Below are 16,810 nucleotides of genomic sequence, written 5' to 3'. Positions count from 1 at the left end.
CATCTACACTGAAGCAAATGGTGGGTATTTGTCGTTTCTAATGGCGAGGAATATTCCATTGTATACATAAACCACATCTTCTCTATCCATTCATCTTTCGAAGGACACCGAGGCTCCTTCCACAGTTTGGCTACTGTGGACATTGCTGCTAGAAACATCGAGGTGCAGGTGTCCCGGCGTTTCACTGCATCTGTATCTTTGGGGTAAATCCCCAGCAGTGCAATTGCTGGGTCGTAGGGCAGATCTATTTTTAACTCTTTGAGGAACCTCCACACAGTTTTCCAGAGTGGCTGCACCAGTTCACATTCCCACCAACAGTGTAAGAGGGTTCCCTTTTCTCCGCATCCTCTCCAACATTTGTGGTTTCCTGCCTTGTTAATTTTCCCCATTCTCCCTGGTGTGAGGTGGTATCTCATTGTGGTTTTGATTTGTATTTCCCTGATGGCAAGTGATGCAGAGCATTTTGTCATGTGCTTGTTGGCCATGTCTATGTCTTCCTCTGTGAGATTTCTCTTCATGTCTTTTGCCCATTTCATGATTGGATTGTTTGTTTCTTTGCTGTTGAGTTTCATAAGTTCTTTATAGATCTTGGTTACTAGCCCTTTATCTGAGAGGTCATTTGCAAATATCTTCTCCCATTCTGTAGGTTGTCTTTTAGTTTTGTTGACTCTTTCTTTTGCTGTGCAGAAGCTTTTTATCTTGATTAGGTCCCAATAATTCATTTTTGCTTTTGTTTCCCTTGCCTTCATAGATGTATCTTGCAAGACGTTGCTGTGGCCAAGTTCAAAAAGGGTGTTGCCTGAGTTCTCCTCTAGGATTTGGATGGATTCTTGTCTCACATTTAGATCTTTCATCCATTTTGAGTTTATCTTTGTGTATGGTGTAAGAGAATGGTCTAGTTTCATTCTTCTGCATGTGGATGTCCAATTTTCCCAGCTCCATTTATTGAAGAGACTGTCTTTTTACTAGTGGAGAGTCTTTCCTGCTTTGTCGAATATTAGTTGACCATAGAGTTGAGGGGCCATTTCTGGGTTCCCTATTCTGTTCCATTGATCTATGTGTCTGTTTTTGTGCCAGTACTACACTGTCTTGATGATCACAGCTTTGTAGTACAACCTGAAATCTGGCATTGTGATGCCCCCAGTTCTGGTTTTCTTTTTTAATATTCCCCTGGCTATTTGGGGTCTTTTCTGATTCCACACAATGTTTTGTTATTTCTTTTGAAAGACTTCATTACATTTGGATATTTATTTGGTAGTCATTCACTTGTCTTTCTGCTGCTCATGTTTTATGCAGCCTCACATGAGTTGTACCCCTCAGCAGATGCATTCTGATCCAGGTTAAGGCAATAGAAATGTTTTGGGGACATTTTGGTGAGCTCAGGCATGTCTGTGGATGATCTGGCAGGGTCCCCCAGGGTCTCCCTGTGCACCGTCATCTTCTTCAAGGTTGACTAAGATGCTGCAGAAGAGTATGGGGTGGGTCAAAAATCAGAGTTAGGATGGCCTAGGAGACTTCAGAAATTTGGTAATTCTTTCTCTCCTTAAGAGAGTGAGCAACCCCCACCAAGGTGGTTTGATCGTCTCCCATTTACAGACTAGCTGCTGACACTCAGAGGGGCTAAAGGAGTCCAAGGCCAACCAGCTAGTAAGTTACAGAGTGTGGATTTAACCAGGTCTGGCTCGGGGCACCTCGGTGGCTCAATGGTTGAGCATCTGCCTTTGGCTCAGGTCGTGACCCCAGGGTCCTGGGATCGAGTCCCGCTTCAGGCTCCCCACAGGGAGCCTGCTTCTCCCTCTGCCTTTCTGTGTCTCTCATGAATAAATAAAATCTTAAAAAAAAAAAAAAAACGCAAAACAACCATGTCCAGCTCACTTCCAAAGGATGCTCTTTCTTCTATACTTTGTAGCTTCGTTTCCAAACCTGACTACATGTATCCATTTGAAAATGAGCTGTGTGGTTGTGGAAAAAGAGCTACAGAACTGCAAATGTAGTAGGATAATTTTCATATAGCATTTATATATATATATATATATGTATATACCCATACACACATAAGTAGGTTCATACACACATATAGTAACATATACCTATGTGTGCATGCACAGATCCCCACTCACATCTGGAAAGTAGTTCACCTAAGTGTGAAAGGTGATTATCTTTGGCTGATGGAATTTTTACTGCCATATAATCCTGTGTGTTATTTGAATTATTTTACCAACAATGCTTTATTTATTTATTTATTTATTTATTTATTTATTTATTTTAAAGATATTATTTATTTATTCATGAGAGACACACAGAGAGAGGCAGAGACATAGGCAGAGAGAGAAGCAGGCTCCATGCAGGGAGCCCAATGTGGGACCCGATCCCGGGACCACAGGATCATGACCTGAGCCACAGGCAGGCGCTTAACTGCTGATCCACCCAAGTATCCCACAATGCATCATTAAAAGAAACAATAAAAAAAGAAAAGCAGAACTCAGATGCCTGTGAACAATAATCATGGCTGTTTCTGGGGGGTAGGTGTAGGTGGTGTCACACATGGTCTTCTTTTTCATGCTCTGTGGCTGAGCTGCAGCATGGCTCCCGAACCAGGTGGCTGGTGTACTCAGGTAACTGACTCCTTGCTGCTTTGAGGATACCTGGTATCTGTGGTTTCCTCTCTTCCCAAATTTTACCTATTGATTCACACACCCTTGGGAGCCATGTACTCTGCTCTGCTCTGCAGTCCCAATGCCTCTGAGACAGACCTGGCTTCCTGGGTGGACTTCCACCCCAGGGAACAGAGAGAACGAAGCTGGAAGTCACGTACAACTGGCCTGTCTTCTTATTTCTTGTAATCTAGTTCATGATCAGCAGTGAGGAAACAAGGCCAGTGTTCTCCTTGGGGTTTGGAAGAGAATCCAGGGACATGAGTAATATTTCACTCTAGCCTTGGTGGTGGAGACCTGTCTCTCCTGGTAATTCCACATCCCAGAGGTCAAACCTGAACCGCACCCCCCCCTCCTCGTCAGTGGTTTCCTCTAGCCAGACCTTCAATTCCTGGCTATTTATTGGAAGACATTACCTGAGAATTGCATTTTTAAGTTTTTAAATTTTATTTTAAGAAAGATTTTATTTATTTGAGAGAGAAAGAGAGAGAGAGAAGGAACAGGGGGAGCAGGGAGGGAGAAGAGAACCTCCCCCTGAGCAGGGAGCCCGATACTCCCAAGGCTTCATCCCAGGACTCTGGGATCATGTCCTGAGCTAAATGCGGACACTTAACTGACTGAGCCACCCAGGCACCCTAGAACTGCATTTCTTAGTAATCTAAACCTGAAGTTTCTCAGGCCACTCCAGGTGTCCCCCCCAGCCATGGAGGTGGTAAAAACCACAGTCCTGCACAGATCACAGGACTGTGATTGACACTTGCCCAGCTTGCCCACTGTTTGATTCCTGGGGTGTTTCTTCCCTTTGTCTGGCTTGCCCCTGTTGAGTCTTTATTTTTTCTTAATGAGGGTAGTGATGTGTCTGGCTTCAGGAAAGTGACTCACCCAAAGCTACCCTGCAAACCACAGCTGAGGTCAGAGCTCTCCACCTCACAGCTATTGGGCAGTCCCCAGGCTGAGCCAGGGCCTGGGCACATGATCTCTTGCAGGAGTGGTTCATCCTACCAAGCATCCATTAAACACCTACTATGTGTACCAGGGTGAGACTTGACAAGCACCCCTTGCCTTTCCTGCTCTCTGAGACAGGCTTGGTGAGCTGGAGCCACCTCAGGGTGGCATCCATTAAACACCTACTATGTGTACCAGGGCGAGACTTCACAAGCACCCCTTGCCTCTCCTGCTCTCTGAGACAGGCTTGGTGAGCTGGAGCCTCCTCAGGGTGGCATGAGAGCCCACCAGGCTCAAGTGCTTGCCACATCACAGTGTGTCCCTCTGGGCCGTAGTTCTTCTTCCTGCTGGCCTGTAGCTTGGGCAGGAATCACTGTGGTGTGTGTTCAACTCACCTCCCCGAAATAGGGTTTGAGCATGGGGAGGGTGGCCTTTGTTCCAGAAGAGCTGAATAGTTGGAATAGTTGAAAGTCAGACCTCATTCCAGGACAGGTGGAATGCTTCCAGAGGGCTCTAGGTCAGGAGACCTGTGTGTCCATTCTGGCTCTGCCACTCTCCCCTCCAGGAAATGAAGCTACTGGGAAGAGTCTATGCTGAGTGTTCATGCTGCTTCGAAGTGAGTGAAGCTGGATCTCTCAACTCACACTGCTGATGTTTGGGGCCAGATAACTAACTCTTTGTTGTGGGGGCCTCTCCTGTGTATTTTAGGATGGCTAGTGACATCCCTGGAATTTGCACACTAGTTGCCAGCACCACCCCACCACCCCTATCTCCAGGCCAGGTTGGGTGGGAGGAGGTGGAGGGGACAGCATTGAGAAGCGCTAAAGCAAGGCAATGTATGTAGAGCATTACCAAGTAAATTTCCACTGTGAATTGGCTGCTGGGTGGGGTGCAGATGTGATGGAGCAGATAAGGTGGGGTGACCCTCATCCCTGTGCCCACCAATTCCAGGGAAGCAGTAAAGACTCCTCCCTGCAACCACCAGCACAAGAAGGCTGACCCTAATAGGGAATATGGCCTTACAGTGTCATCTGCTCCTAGTCACAAGTGGACCATTCCCAGGACTCTGTCACTTACTTATTCTCTGCATCAGCAGAGGCTAATTGCAAAACCAGGGTGTGGACCTAGATTGCCTGGCTCTGTAAGCTCAGGTGCTACTGAAGCTTCTATGCCTTGATTTTCTTATCTGTCAAATGGGATAATAAAAGCACCCATCTGAGAGGACTGTGATCAGGAGTAAAAAAGTGTCTAGGATTCAGGTAAGAGGCTGAGCATGGTGCCTAGCCTGGTAGGCACTTGGTCAGGGCCAGCCTCTGTCCCATTATGTTGGAGCGCAGGAATCAGGGCAAGGCCTGTCATTTTGCAGGGGTTAGGAAATGAGGTAAAATAGTCAAAGTAAGAAGGGAAATATATAAATGTATATAGAGTAAAGGTATTCTCAGGCTCCTTTTCTTCTCAATGTTAGTATCATTTATAATCATAACAGGTGACATCTGCAGGGAGTCCACCATACACCAGACACTGTCCTAAATGTCTTGTGGGAGCTGAGTAAGTGGACATGTTAGTCCATTGGTAGTTGACTAAGGCGAAGGAACTTTCTCAGCATTCTCCAGGGAGGAGTGGGGAAGCCAGGACTCAGCCGTGTTGGCTCCTCCCCAGACCACAGTTCTGAGAGCAGGAGTTTTGCTGCTAAGGGGCTCACATGTGTCACCTCTGTTTGTTCTCTGGACTATTCTTTGATTCTTCCAGGTTGTTTTTTTAAGGAAGAAGCAAGTCTCTTGAGCCCCATCAGTAGACTTGTCAGGGGTGCAGTTTGGTGAAGATAATACTTTGGACCTTCCATCCTCTTCCATCTCTGGCCCGACTCCTTGCTCATCCACCAGGGCCTCCCCTTCCCCTCTGCCCTCTCAGCACCTCGAGGTGAGTCATCCCGAGGCCTGTTTGCCAACACTGCTCTCATTTCCTCAGGAAGGCGAGAATAACGACAAGTTCTTCACCCACCCCAAGAACGCCAAAGCGCTGGCGGCCTACCTCTTCGCACACAACCACCTCTTCTACCTGATGGAGCTGTCCACAGCTCTGCTCCTATTGCTGCTGTCTCTGTGCGAGGCCCCTGCCGTCCCTGCGCTCCGGCTCGGCATTTACGTGAGTGTCTGCATGGCACACCCAATGGTGAACATTCTAGAAGGGCAGATACTATGAGCGGATTTAAAACAAAGAGGCCCTGGGGGATCATAAAGACCTCAGGAGCAGCAGTGGATCGTCAGTCTGGCTTAGGGTCCCTGCTGGAATGAATGCACCCCCCGTCCCCACCCTCTGATTTGGCTCACTAGTAATTCCAGGAAGGAGTGCTGATTGCCTCACTTAGGGACCATGGGCCACATGTTGGCTCCAGGTAAGCAGTACATCTGATTAGCAGCACCACCCACCATCTCCAGGCTCAGGGGAAAGGTAGCTGGGTGTGACCACCAGTCGGAGAGACAGTGAGGCTGGTGATGCCACATCTCCTCCATACCCTTTGGTTGCAGGTCCATGCAACCCTGGAGCTGTTTGCCCTGATGGTGGTTGTGTTTGAACTCTGCATGAAATTGCGGTGGCTGGGCCTCCATACCTTCATCCGGCATAAACGGACCATGGTCAAGGTGATGTGTCCATTTCCGTTTGGCATTTTCTTCCATTGTCACCTTCAAGCCTGTATTGTCAGTTTAATTCCACATCCCCCTTGGGCTGAGCCCTGTGTTCAGCAGTGTGACCCTGGAGCCCTGTCCTCACCAAATCTAAAAGCCTTGTCCAGATGTCATGATGATGCTGACAGGAGCCACTGTGGTTTAGCATCTAGTGTGTGCCAAGCATCGGCACAACAGCCTTTGCGGGAGATGTGTTACTGTTCCCAGTTTACACCCTGCCAGCTGGATGAGAATGGGATCTAAATCCCAGAGGCTTGGGATTCAGACCCAGGCCTGTCTGGCCTCTAAGCCCATGCTGATCAGTAACTAGTAACCTACATACAGCTCCCTCTGTTCAGTGAGTAGGAATGTGGCAGGGCACACTTTGCTGTGTACAAAGCACACACCCTTGTCCAGGAGAATGTGCCCAAGGAACGGCAGATAAGGATGCCCTGCGGACCTCAGGAGTGTGGGGAGAGCTAAAGGCAGAGGGTGGGCAGACATGGCCGGACAGAGTGGCAGCTTCGCTCAGGGGGTACTGCTGGATGAGCTGCTGGGAGCTCTGCCTGTGGGTTTGTTCTCCTGGGGCTGCACATCTGTGCCTGTAGTCAGAGGGCTTGTCTCCAGGGGCTGCTTGATGTTGGGGAGGCCTGAGAGAGAACTGGAGAGAAGGGAAGGGCCTCTCAAGGCCAGAGTGGGCAGGACCTGGCCAGCCCTCTGTACAGGGTATTCGGGATGGGGGCGCTGTGTTGGAGGGGCTGATGGTGCTCTGTGCCTGTCCACCCCCAGACCTCCGTGCTGGTGGTGCAGTTCATCGAGGCCATCGTGGTGTTGGTACGGCAGACGTCCCACGTGCGTGTGACCCGGGCGCTGCGCTGCATTTTCCTGGTGGACTGTCGGTACTGCGGGGGCGTCCGGCGGTAAGGCCTGGGGGATGAGACAGTCGCTATCCTGGCCTGGTCTGGACCTCTGGGCCTGCGGGGCAGGACTCAGTGAGTCAAGTAGTGATAATGCAAAGTAGTGCATGCTGGGAGAATACAAGCACGCTCCCTTCCCTCGGCCACTCTGCCCACACAGAGCGGAAAGCAGTATTCCACTCAGATTCTGGTTTCCTGGCACCAGGCTGGGGCTCTTTCCCGTATTACCTGCAGCCTTCTGGGGCTGGCTTCTCTCTCTGAGCACATTATTTGCTCATGAAACATGGCAGCGGTGGCAGTTGAAAGCAGGCAGCTCCTCAAAGTCCAAGTGACTCAGCAGGCTACCACCCCGACTGAGGCAGGAGGCTGGACTCAGCCTCCCCACTGGCCTGGAGTTAAGCTTAGTTCTGAAGAATCCATCTGGAAAACCTCTTGGCTGAGGTACTGTTGATGAGAGCAGGCTAGTGGTTCATTCTTCAGGCCCATCCTCAAAGTTGGAAACAAGTGTCCGAAGAGTAGGTAGCCCCGAAATGTCTTCATGCATCCCACATCCCACTTGGGGAAGCTTTGTGCCCAAGGCCATGCACTTGGCCTTCTGCTGTTCCCTTCATTCCTTACAGGGCTCTGGCCTGTTTGAGCTCCACAAGCAGGAGGAGGGGCTGCCGGTGCCACACCTGCCCCGGGCCTCTCCAGCACCCCTGGAGTGCAAGTCCTCCGGGAAAATGCCAAGCGTGATGCCATAAATCAGGGTGCACTGGGACTTAGCGTTGTGTGAACCAGGAGTTCCAGGCCCCCATCTCATCTGTGGAGTCCCAGACAGCACTCCCTTGGACCTCATCCTGCCTGCCTCACCCCTTCCTGCCCTGCTTTCTCCCCAGCAACCTGCGGCAGATCTTCCAATCTCTGCCGCCCTTCATGGACATCCTCCTGCTGCTGCTCTTTTTCATGATCATTTTCGCCATCCTAGGTGAGTTTGCTGAGCCCCAGGGCCCTGGCAGTCTCTAAAACCAAGTTCACAGTTGAAGGAAAATTCACTTTGACAGTTTTAGAAGTCCAGGAAGGTTTTACAACTGGTTAAACACCCACGGCCTTCTACTCAGGGGATGAAGTATTAGGAAGCAAATGGAAGCCACCTCTGAATCTTTTCATGAGGTCCATTCCCTTTCCCCTCAGAGGTACCGCCTGACCTAGGCTTACCATGGGCATGTGTATCTTTGTAATTATACCTCCTATTTTCTTAAACCACAAATAAATGCTGTTGCTTTGCATATTGAAAAAAAATTTTTTTTAAATATTTATTTATTTGGGAGAGAGAGAGATAGCAAGAGAGAGCACAAGCAGCAGGGAGAGGGAGAAAGCAGGGAGCCCGATGTGGGACTTGATCCCAGGACCCCAGGATCACACCCTGAGCCGAAGGCAGACACTCAGCCACTGAGCCACCCAGGTGCCCTCTCTTGCTCCTGTTGACAGAATGTGTGTTCTGTAGAATGCCGCAGTCCCCGCCACTCCCTAATGTTCTCCTTCTGCCTCCTGTGCTCGTTTACATCTACTTTGCAATCCTTTGACATCTGGGTTCGGGACCTGCTGTAACCCATTTTGTTTTCTGCTACCTCCTAGGCTTCTACTTGTTCTCCCCTAATCCTTCAGACCCTGTAAGTAATCTCTGTATTTGTCTGTTTCTTTAGTTGTTGTTGTTGTTCCTTTTTTTTTTTTTTTTTTGAGAGAGAGAGAGAGAATACATGCATGCATGGAGCGGGGGGCGGGGGGCGGTACACAGCAGTGGGAGAGAGAATCTTAAGCAAGCTCTCCATGCCAACATGGGGCTTGATCCCACAACCCAGAGATCATGACCCGAGCCAAAATCAAGGGTCAGATGCTTAACTAACTAAGCCATCCAGGCGTCCCTATCTCCTTCTTTATGTGGGCCTTTTCCCTCAGACATGGTGACTGGCCTGACCCCTGGCCACATTAGGAAGGTCTCTCAGCGTAATTTATGGCTCTGGAAAGCTCCGGTCACCCATACTTGAGCTGCTCCATTCCTTAAGTGCCAAGGAAATCCTCTTTCCTGTCCTTGAGAGGCCTGTTCCCAGCATCAGATCTGGAACAGATTTGGTGAAGGAGCAGTGGAGGGGAGCCAAGCCAGTGGTGCAGACTTGTGATTGTCTAGGAAAATAGTCCCAGTCCCCTCTGCCAGAAGCACAGAGTTCAGGAAGGAAGAGGCAGCTAGACTCCACATTTGCTCATTCCTCCATCTTCCATCAGGATTCCTTGGGAGGAGGGAGAGTTGGTGGGGGTAGGGGGTAAGAGGGTGGGGCCCTCTAGGTGGCCCATGGCGGCTTGTTCCTGAGGCCAATGCATTCTTCTGCTTTCTTTCCCTACAGTACTTCAGCACGCTAGAGAACAGCATTGTCAGTCTGTTTGTCCTTCTGACCACAGCCAAGTGAGTGTGGGCTCTGCTAGGGCTTGGGACCTCTGCCAGTGCCCCAGAGTCTTCTCCTTTTAGCCAAGAATATTGCACCCCTGAGCATAGGCAGGTGCCAAGGGATTGGGGGTGGCCCGATGAGCTCGAAGCCCATAGATAGAGACAAGGGGAAGGTGGAAAAGAGAGATATCTTCTGGGAAGATGGAGAAAGGGAGAGAGCAGATGCGGGGTCCTGCGGTAATGCTCTGCAAATCCAGTTTCCCAGATGTGATGATGCCCTCCTACTCCCGGAATCCCTGGTCCTGTGTCTTCTTCATCGTCTACCTCTCCATCGAGCTGTACTTCATCATGAACCTGGTGAGTGAGCATGCATTGCGCCCTGTTGGAACTTCCATCCCAACCAGCACAGCCCTGGGCACCCAAGGCAGGGAGAAGTAGGGGCTGCTCTTGGCCTCCTTTGAGGAAGGGGTCCCAGGCTGTGGTCAAGTGTGGCATGGTGGCAGATGCCCTACTGGGACTTGATTTCAGCTGGTTACTGGTGGTAGCAGCCTCCCTGGGTAGTACTTGTGTTGCCATTAGCTCTAGAGCTAGCCTGTTAGGTCACGCTATCCTGGGACCTTTTGTTCTCCTCCAAATGTGTGTCATAATAACTATAAAAGCTGGTTGGGGCTCCCAGATAACTTAGTCAGTTGAGCAACCAACTCATGATTTCAGCTTAGGTCATTATCGTAGGGTTGTGAGATTGAGCCCCACATCGAGGGTGTGCTGGGTGTGTAGCCTGCTTGGATTCTCTCTCCCACGCCTGCCACACCCCACTCACACACACGAACACTCTCTCTCAAAATAAGTGAATAAATAAAATAACTATAAAAGCTGGCATTAATGAAGCTATTGGCAGGCACTGGGCCAAGTGCTTTATATCTGAGGATAAATGATTTATCACAAAAACTCTGGAGCTACTGTTATGATTCTCAATTTATAGATGAGGAAACTGAGGACCAGACTGGCAGAGTGATTTGCCTATAGTTGCACAGCTCAGGGTGGCCAGGTGAGCTGGTCTGATTCTAGAGCTCGGCTCTTAACCGCTCGGACCTACTGCACCCATGTGTCTGTTTCCACTCCATTGATTGGGAACCATTAGAAAATCCATTACAGGATACATTCTGCTAAGGAGAACATAAAGTCCCTGGGCACACTGGTAACTTTGAAGGTGTTTGCAGAGGCCTAGCTGGCTGCAGGGATGTTCCTACCATCAGCAGATTGCCCCAAAGATAAAGCCATTAGGCCCATGTGGAGACCATATGTCAATGCCAGAACTATCGGAGAGGCTTTATCAGGTCTTGTGTTTATTTATTTATTTATTTTTAAATTATTTATTTATTTTTAAAGATTTTATTTATTTATTCATGAGAGACACAGAGAGAGGCAGACACATAGGCAGAGGGAGAAGAAGACTCCCTGTGGGGAGCCTGATGCAGGACTCAATCCCAGGACCCCAGGATCATGACCTGAGCCAAAGGCAGATGTTCAACCACCGAGCCACCCAGGTGCCCTAAAAAATTTTATTTTTAAGTAATCTCTACACCCATTGTGGGGCTGGAACTCAGAACCCCAAGATCAAGAGTCACTTGCTCTACCAACTGAGCCAGCCAGGCACCCCAAGTCTTGTGTTTATTTTTATACTTCTAAAGAGCGTTCTGAACACTGCTCCCCACAGTCAGGCCCAGGGTAGAAATAAAAAGCATTCACCCTGCGGTAGACTTGCAAAATGTCCTAAAAGCTTAAAGTCTTAAAAGGAAAATACTTTCCTTTTCTAATTCTTCAAAATCAAAATGTTGGCTATCTTTATAGGTATTAGAGTTCTTATATACAGTTGTTAGTTTAGAATCATAAAAATATATTCTGGGTAGCTGATTTGCTTTAATTTATAATATACTCAGAGTTGTGAAAATCTAGGGCATAGGTCAGCAAACTGCAGCCTGTTGGCCAAAGCCAGCCCACCACCTGTTTCTATAAATAAAGTTTTATTGGCACACAGCCACATCCATTTGTTGACGCATCATCTGTGGCTGATTTCATGCTACAGCTGCAGGGTTGAGTAGTTTCAACAGACACCATCTGGCCTTCGGAGCCTAAAATATTTGCTATCTGTCCCTCTACAGAAAAAGTTTGCTGACCCTCCCTTGACCTAAAGGGGGAAAACAAAAGATCAATTTGAAGGGATGGAAAAGACAAGAGAGTTTCCCTCAAAATATTTTTGAGAGAAAAAGAAAGTGTTTCCCCAAAAAGCCTTCTTTCAATTCTGCTCCTGCCCCCCCCCCCATCACCCTTTGACAATGCAGACTGTGTCGTTAATATGCCAGCTCTAGAATTAGGCAGCCCAGGCATGTTGTGCCCCAGAGGGCAGGCTACCCCACCACTCTGAGTTCTGGGGCCAATGCATGAAGCTGTGGCTCATCGGGACCAGGAACAAGGGTATGCAGGTAGACGCACTCTGTGCCATGCTGTTCCTTCCTGCTCTGAGGCTGGGATGGCCCTCAGCTCCCCAGCTGTCATATCGGAGAATTGGGTGTAGAACCCAGTGTGTTTCTCTTGATGCTTCACCTTAGAATACCTGCCCAGCCAGTCACGAGCTCAGGCGCAGAGAAGCACCGGGGAATGTATAATAATGACTTTATGTATCCCAAGAGAGAAAATTTGCAAGTGATAGTGGATGGCCTTCCTCTGCTGATGCTTAGGGAATAAGCCTCATATGCAAGGGGCAGGTGGGAGGGTCTTCTCAGGCCCCCCTTGTGGGGTGGCTGGAACTCCCCCACTCCTTGAGACCCCACCACGCAGGGGAGCCAAGTCCCGTGTTCTTCCCTTATAGCTTCTGGCTGTCGTGTTCGACACCTTCAATGATATTGAGAAACGCAAGTTCAAGTCTTTGCTGCTGCATAAGCGAACCGCCATCCAGCATGCCTACCGCCTGCTCATCAGCCAACGGGTAGGGAGGGGTAGGGGCCGGACCAGGGAGGGGTGTGGTTCCTGCTGCCCTTCACTTGCCCTGAACAGTCCCCTAGGCATGGCAGGGCCAGCAGCTTTAGAAACTAGGAGTTCTGCCCCTGAGAGAACAAGAAAGAGTAGTGTGCCCTGGGATCCTTTGCTGTCCTGGGCATCCAGAGTAGCTGCCACCAACAGAAGGGGCAGTCTGGGCTCTGTATTTTCCCATGTTTCCATGGCCACCTGCCCTCTCCCCGCAGAGGCCCGCCGGCATCTCCTACAGGCAGTTTGAAGGCCTGATGCGCTTCTACAGGCCCCGGATGAGTGCCAGGGAGCGTTATCTTACTTTTAAGGCCCTGAATCAGAGCAACACACCTCTGCTCAGGTGAGAGTGGATGCCAGGTGGGGCGGGGTGGCCAAAAGCATTCACAAGAGGGACTGGAGCGAGCCAAGGTACCAGGAGGTTGGTGGGCAAAGAAGCTTGTGAGAGACTAGTTTTCTCCACAGAGATTCTTCTAGTAGATAGTATCATTCATCAGGTTTATTCTTACAAGTAACAGAAGCCCAGTCCAAGCTGGCTTGACACAAAAGAAATGAGCTGGCCTCACCAGTTGCTCTCCAGCCCTGAGTGAGGAGGGGTAATCCCATGTGAGCCGGGTGAATGTGCGTGTACGCGCATACACACACACACACACACACACACACACACACACGCCCCTGGATTAGCCTGCAGAACCAGCCCTGAGATCTGCATGGGCAGATCTTGGTCTTCCAGACTGCTGATGACCAGAACCCTCTTCCTGAGGAAGGAAGCGGGCCAGCTATGACAACACCAGTAAACGAGCTCTGTCCAGGCTGAACTCAGTCCCAGCTATCCCATTAAGTCCTCTGCTAGAGGCGGCTCTGTCCCTGTCCATTTAAGAATTAGAGTAACCCAGGGCAATTCAAGCTGTCAGTGGTTAGTGTAGATGCACGGCACCTGGAGGAGATCAAATGCCCCCAGGTAAGGGTCTTTGGGGCACTGAGGTACTGAAACTCACAGATGTCCCCTCCACCATTAAAGGGGACCACAGGTGGTCAAGGGAGGCCTGAAGCTCAGTGGGAACAGGTTCTGATTTTTTTTTTTTTTTTACCTTTTCATGTTGCTTACAACAGCCTGAAGGACTTTTATGATATTTATGAAGTCGCTGCCTTGAAATGGAAGGTGAGTGCTTGTGAGTGGGACCAAAGACCAGAGAGAGGGCGGGCTAACTGCTGGGGGGGAGGGGGGGACGGCAATGGGGGAGGGGAATGAGACTGAGTGCACCAGCTGCTTCCCCACTGGGACAACTCAGGTCTCGGCTTGGCTGCCCGCACTGCAGGATTACAGGTGGCCCCCCTACAATATGCTCTGACATTTGCACTGTAGCTTCTTGGTTAAGAGCACCGAGTCTCAGGCAGACCCCATTAGTCACTGACATTGGGCAAGTTATCGAACCTTTCCAAGGCTTGTCTCACCAGGGAAATGGGAGAACGATGATCCCTACTTGCAGTTATTTTCAGGACTATACAAAAAAAAGGCATGGACATGGCTCCATTTACATGCTTCCTGGACATTGGCATCTTTGTCATTGATAGATCTCTGTTTTCATTGTTGCCCAAGTTAGCCAGGGGAGCAGGGTAAACAAACGGCATCCAGGCCCCCAGGGCAAGGTTCTGATCACTGGTCCTAACAGCCCCTCTCTGTGGCCCTGTTTCCTGGCCAGGCAAAGAGAAATAGAGAACACTGGTTTGATGAGCTTCCCAGAACAGCATTCCTCATCTTCAAAGGTAAGGTTGACCTGAATATGGCATCTTGGCAGCTGGGGACAGATGGAGGTTTCCAGAGACCACAGATGAGCACTTGAAGAGCATGCTCAGAGGGTGTGCCTGTACGTGTGTGTCTGAATGTCTGTGTGTGTGTGAGAGACCAACAGTGTGGTCACCCCAGCAGGCACATAAATGCATTTTAAAAAGGTAGTAGGATTCCATTATCCATTCCGTTCTCAAATCTGCCTTTGTACCCACTAGTGTATTCAGGCCATCCTCCTGTGGAAGGATAAATAGCTCATGTATATGATCCCTGACATCATGCTTGCACAGCATAACATTCAAAATTTTAAAATCCAGGTGTTGCCCCTTCACTGAAGGCCAGTTTTGAAGTTGCATGGAAGGGTATGGTTAGCTCGTGGGGGATTTCTTGTGCAAGAAGGCTGAAGCCTGCGCGTGGGCAGTGATGAACAAGAGTAAAGACAGTGTATCATATATCATGATTTTCTCCTGCAGCTAGGGCTTTGGGCTCTGCTCTTAGTCCAGATTCTTTAGAGGGTTTTTAATTCTGTGGAGTGATAGTTACTCAAGTGGATGAACCAATAGCTCCAGGCTGAGTCCAGTGGCAAGTTAAAGTTAGTGGTGGCCAACAAAGCTTCACTGTGCTCCCACCTGGCTCCAGGCTGCCTGGACTCTCTCTCAAGCAGCAGTTGGCTGTGTGGTCTGGCCTGAACACAGGCATGGGGTCATCCTCAGAGCATACCCTTCCTTCCTCACTCCTGGGCATAAACACCCTGACTGCTCATGGGTGTGAAGTGTGTGGTAGGGAATGTGTACTTGCCAATGAAGATTTCAATGTTAACATTTCTTCTCTTCAAATAGGAATTAATATCCTTGTGAAATCCAAGGCCTTCCAGTACTTCATGTGTAAGTGTGACATACCACAGTTCTAGGCCCCTTCCTGCCTGAGTCTTTTACCATTCCAGAACATGGAGAGTCAAGAGATTAAGCCCTGCAGCCTTGTTGCTGACTTTTTATTTTAGAAAATTCCAAGCATGCATAAAAGTGGGGAGATGATAGTGAGCATCCATGTACCCATCGCCCAGCTTCAACAGCTGTCACCCCATGGCCAGTATTTCTATCCATCTGTACCCTCATGGTAGCTCATCATCTCTTCCCTAGACCTGGAGATTTTGGAAGCAGATTTCAGAACCACAGGATGTGGTCTGTCACTTAAGTCTGTTTCTATCTGTAGGTTTCTCTTCTATCCCCTTTCTCTGTCTTGTGACATTTAGTTAAAGAAACAGGACTGTTTGGCCTTCAGTCTTGTTCTTTTTTTTTTTTTTTTTTAATTTTTTTTTTTTTTAACTTTTATTTATGATAGACAGAGAGAGAGAAGCAGAGACATAGGCAGAGGGAGAAGCAGGCTCCATGCACCAGGAGCCTGATGTGGGATTCGATCCTGGGCCTCCAGGATCGCACCCTGGGCCAAAGGCAGGCGCCAAACTGCTGCGCCACTCAGGGATCCCTTTAGTCTTGTTCTTGCATGCTCCTCTGTTGTTTATTTTCTGCCATTCGGTAGTTATAGCTAGAGTTGTATTGCCCAGTGCAGTAGCAATTTGCCAGGTGTGATTATTTAAATTTAAGCAACTCAAGTGAAAAAAGCCACAGGAGCCACATCTCAAGTGCTCAGTCACCACATATAGCTAATGACTACTAGTTGGACAGCACAGAGGAGGACATTTCTTTTGTCCTAGGAAGTCCTCCTGGACAGTACTCATGGAGAAGCTTGATTGGATTCAGTCTTTCTAAGGAACACTGGTTCCATTTGGTGGGAAATGGTGTTTAGAGACCACAGTTTGAAATGCTAAAGGTGTTCACTGCTTGGAGTTGGTTATTATTTCAAGGCCTTTCCATGGACAGAGGTAGGATTTTTGTTTTTAAAGATAAACCAAATTGGGAGTTTATCCTGACTTTTTAAATTCAAATTCAGTACTATTGCGTTTTTATCTAACTCCCTCATTCTTTCATATCCAGATACCCTCCCCACCCCCCCGTCTTAAAATACTGGCAAATCCTGGTTGCCAACACCACTCACACAACTACTCATTTGCTGTACCTCACAGTAGACTCATAACCATCTCCAGACACTAGTCCCAACACAGTCCCAACAACACAGCAACTAGAGCGCCGCTCCAGGGACATATGTTCACATTACCAGGTGGTAAGGTCACTTATAATAATTCTTCTCCCCGTGAGTATGTCACCAACTGGATATGCATTTAAGTTTCTTTATTTAATTTTATTTTTGATTTTCAGGTGTTGCTTTTTTTTACATTTAATTTTTGTTTTATACTTACGTAAATTATCTATATGGTTCCAAGTCAGATCTATAAAAGTATGTTTAAGGATACATCGTTTACATCCTGTCAGACC

The 16,810-nt window shown here is 48.7% G+C and overlaps 1 protein-coding gene across 7 annotated transcripts in view; it reads left to right on the top strand.

Annotated features, from left to right (window-relative positions):
* The window catches only part of TPCN1 (two pore segment channel 1), a 63,253-nt gene that overhangs the window by 32,932 nt on the left and 13,511 nt on the right, over positions 1-16,810 (top strand). For 4 of the 7 annotated variants that reach the window (XM_041728469.1, XM_041728468.1, XM_041728465.1 and 1 more), the window contains 13 exons: positions 4,165-4,215; positions 5,568-5,744; positions 6,128-6,241; positions 7,055-7,185; positions 8,061-8,149; positions 8,800-8,834; positions 9,564-9,622; positions 9,862-9,961; positions 12,474-12,590; positions 12,847-12,971; positions 13,742-13,790; positions 14,332-14,395; positions 15,257-15,301. In XM_041728469.1, coding sequence (XP_041584403.1) covers positions 4,165-4,215; positions 5,568-5,744; positions 6,128-6,241; positions 7,055-7,185; positions 8,061-8,149; positions 8,800-8,834; positions 9,564-9,622; positions 9,862-9,961; positions 12,474-12,590; positions 12,847-12,971; positions 13,742-13,790; positions 14,332-14,395; positions 15,257-15,301 — 1,156 coding nt within the window. The remainder of the gene's footprint in view (positions 1-4,164; positions 4,216-5,567; positions 5,745-6,127; positions 6,242-7,054; positions 7,186-8,060; positions 8,150-8,799; positions 8,835-9,563; positions 9,623-9,861; positions 9,962-12,473; positions 12,591-12,846; positions 12,972-13,741; positions 13,791-14,331; positions 14,396-15,256; positions 15,302-16,810) is intronic. The other 3 variants (XM_041728471.1, XM_041728467.1, XM_041728466.1) reach the window with 2 other exon arrangements.

Source organism: Vulpes lagopus, chromosome 14 (genome assembly GCF_018345385.1).
Source record: "Vulpes lagopus strain Blue_001 chromosome 14, ASM1834538v1, whole genome shotgun sequence".
Taxonomy (NCBI): domain Eukaryota; kingdom Metazoa; phylum Chordata; class Mammalia; order Carnivora; family Canidae; genus Vulpes; species Vulpes lagopus.
This window is presented reverse-complemented; position numbering and strand designations above follow the sequence as displayed.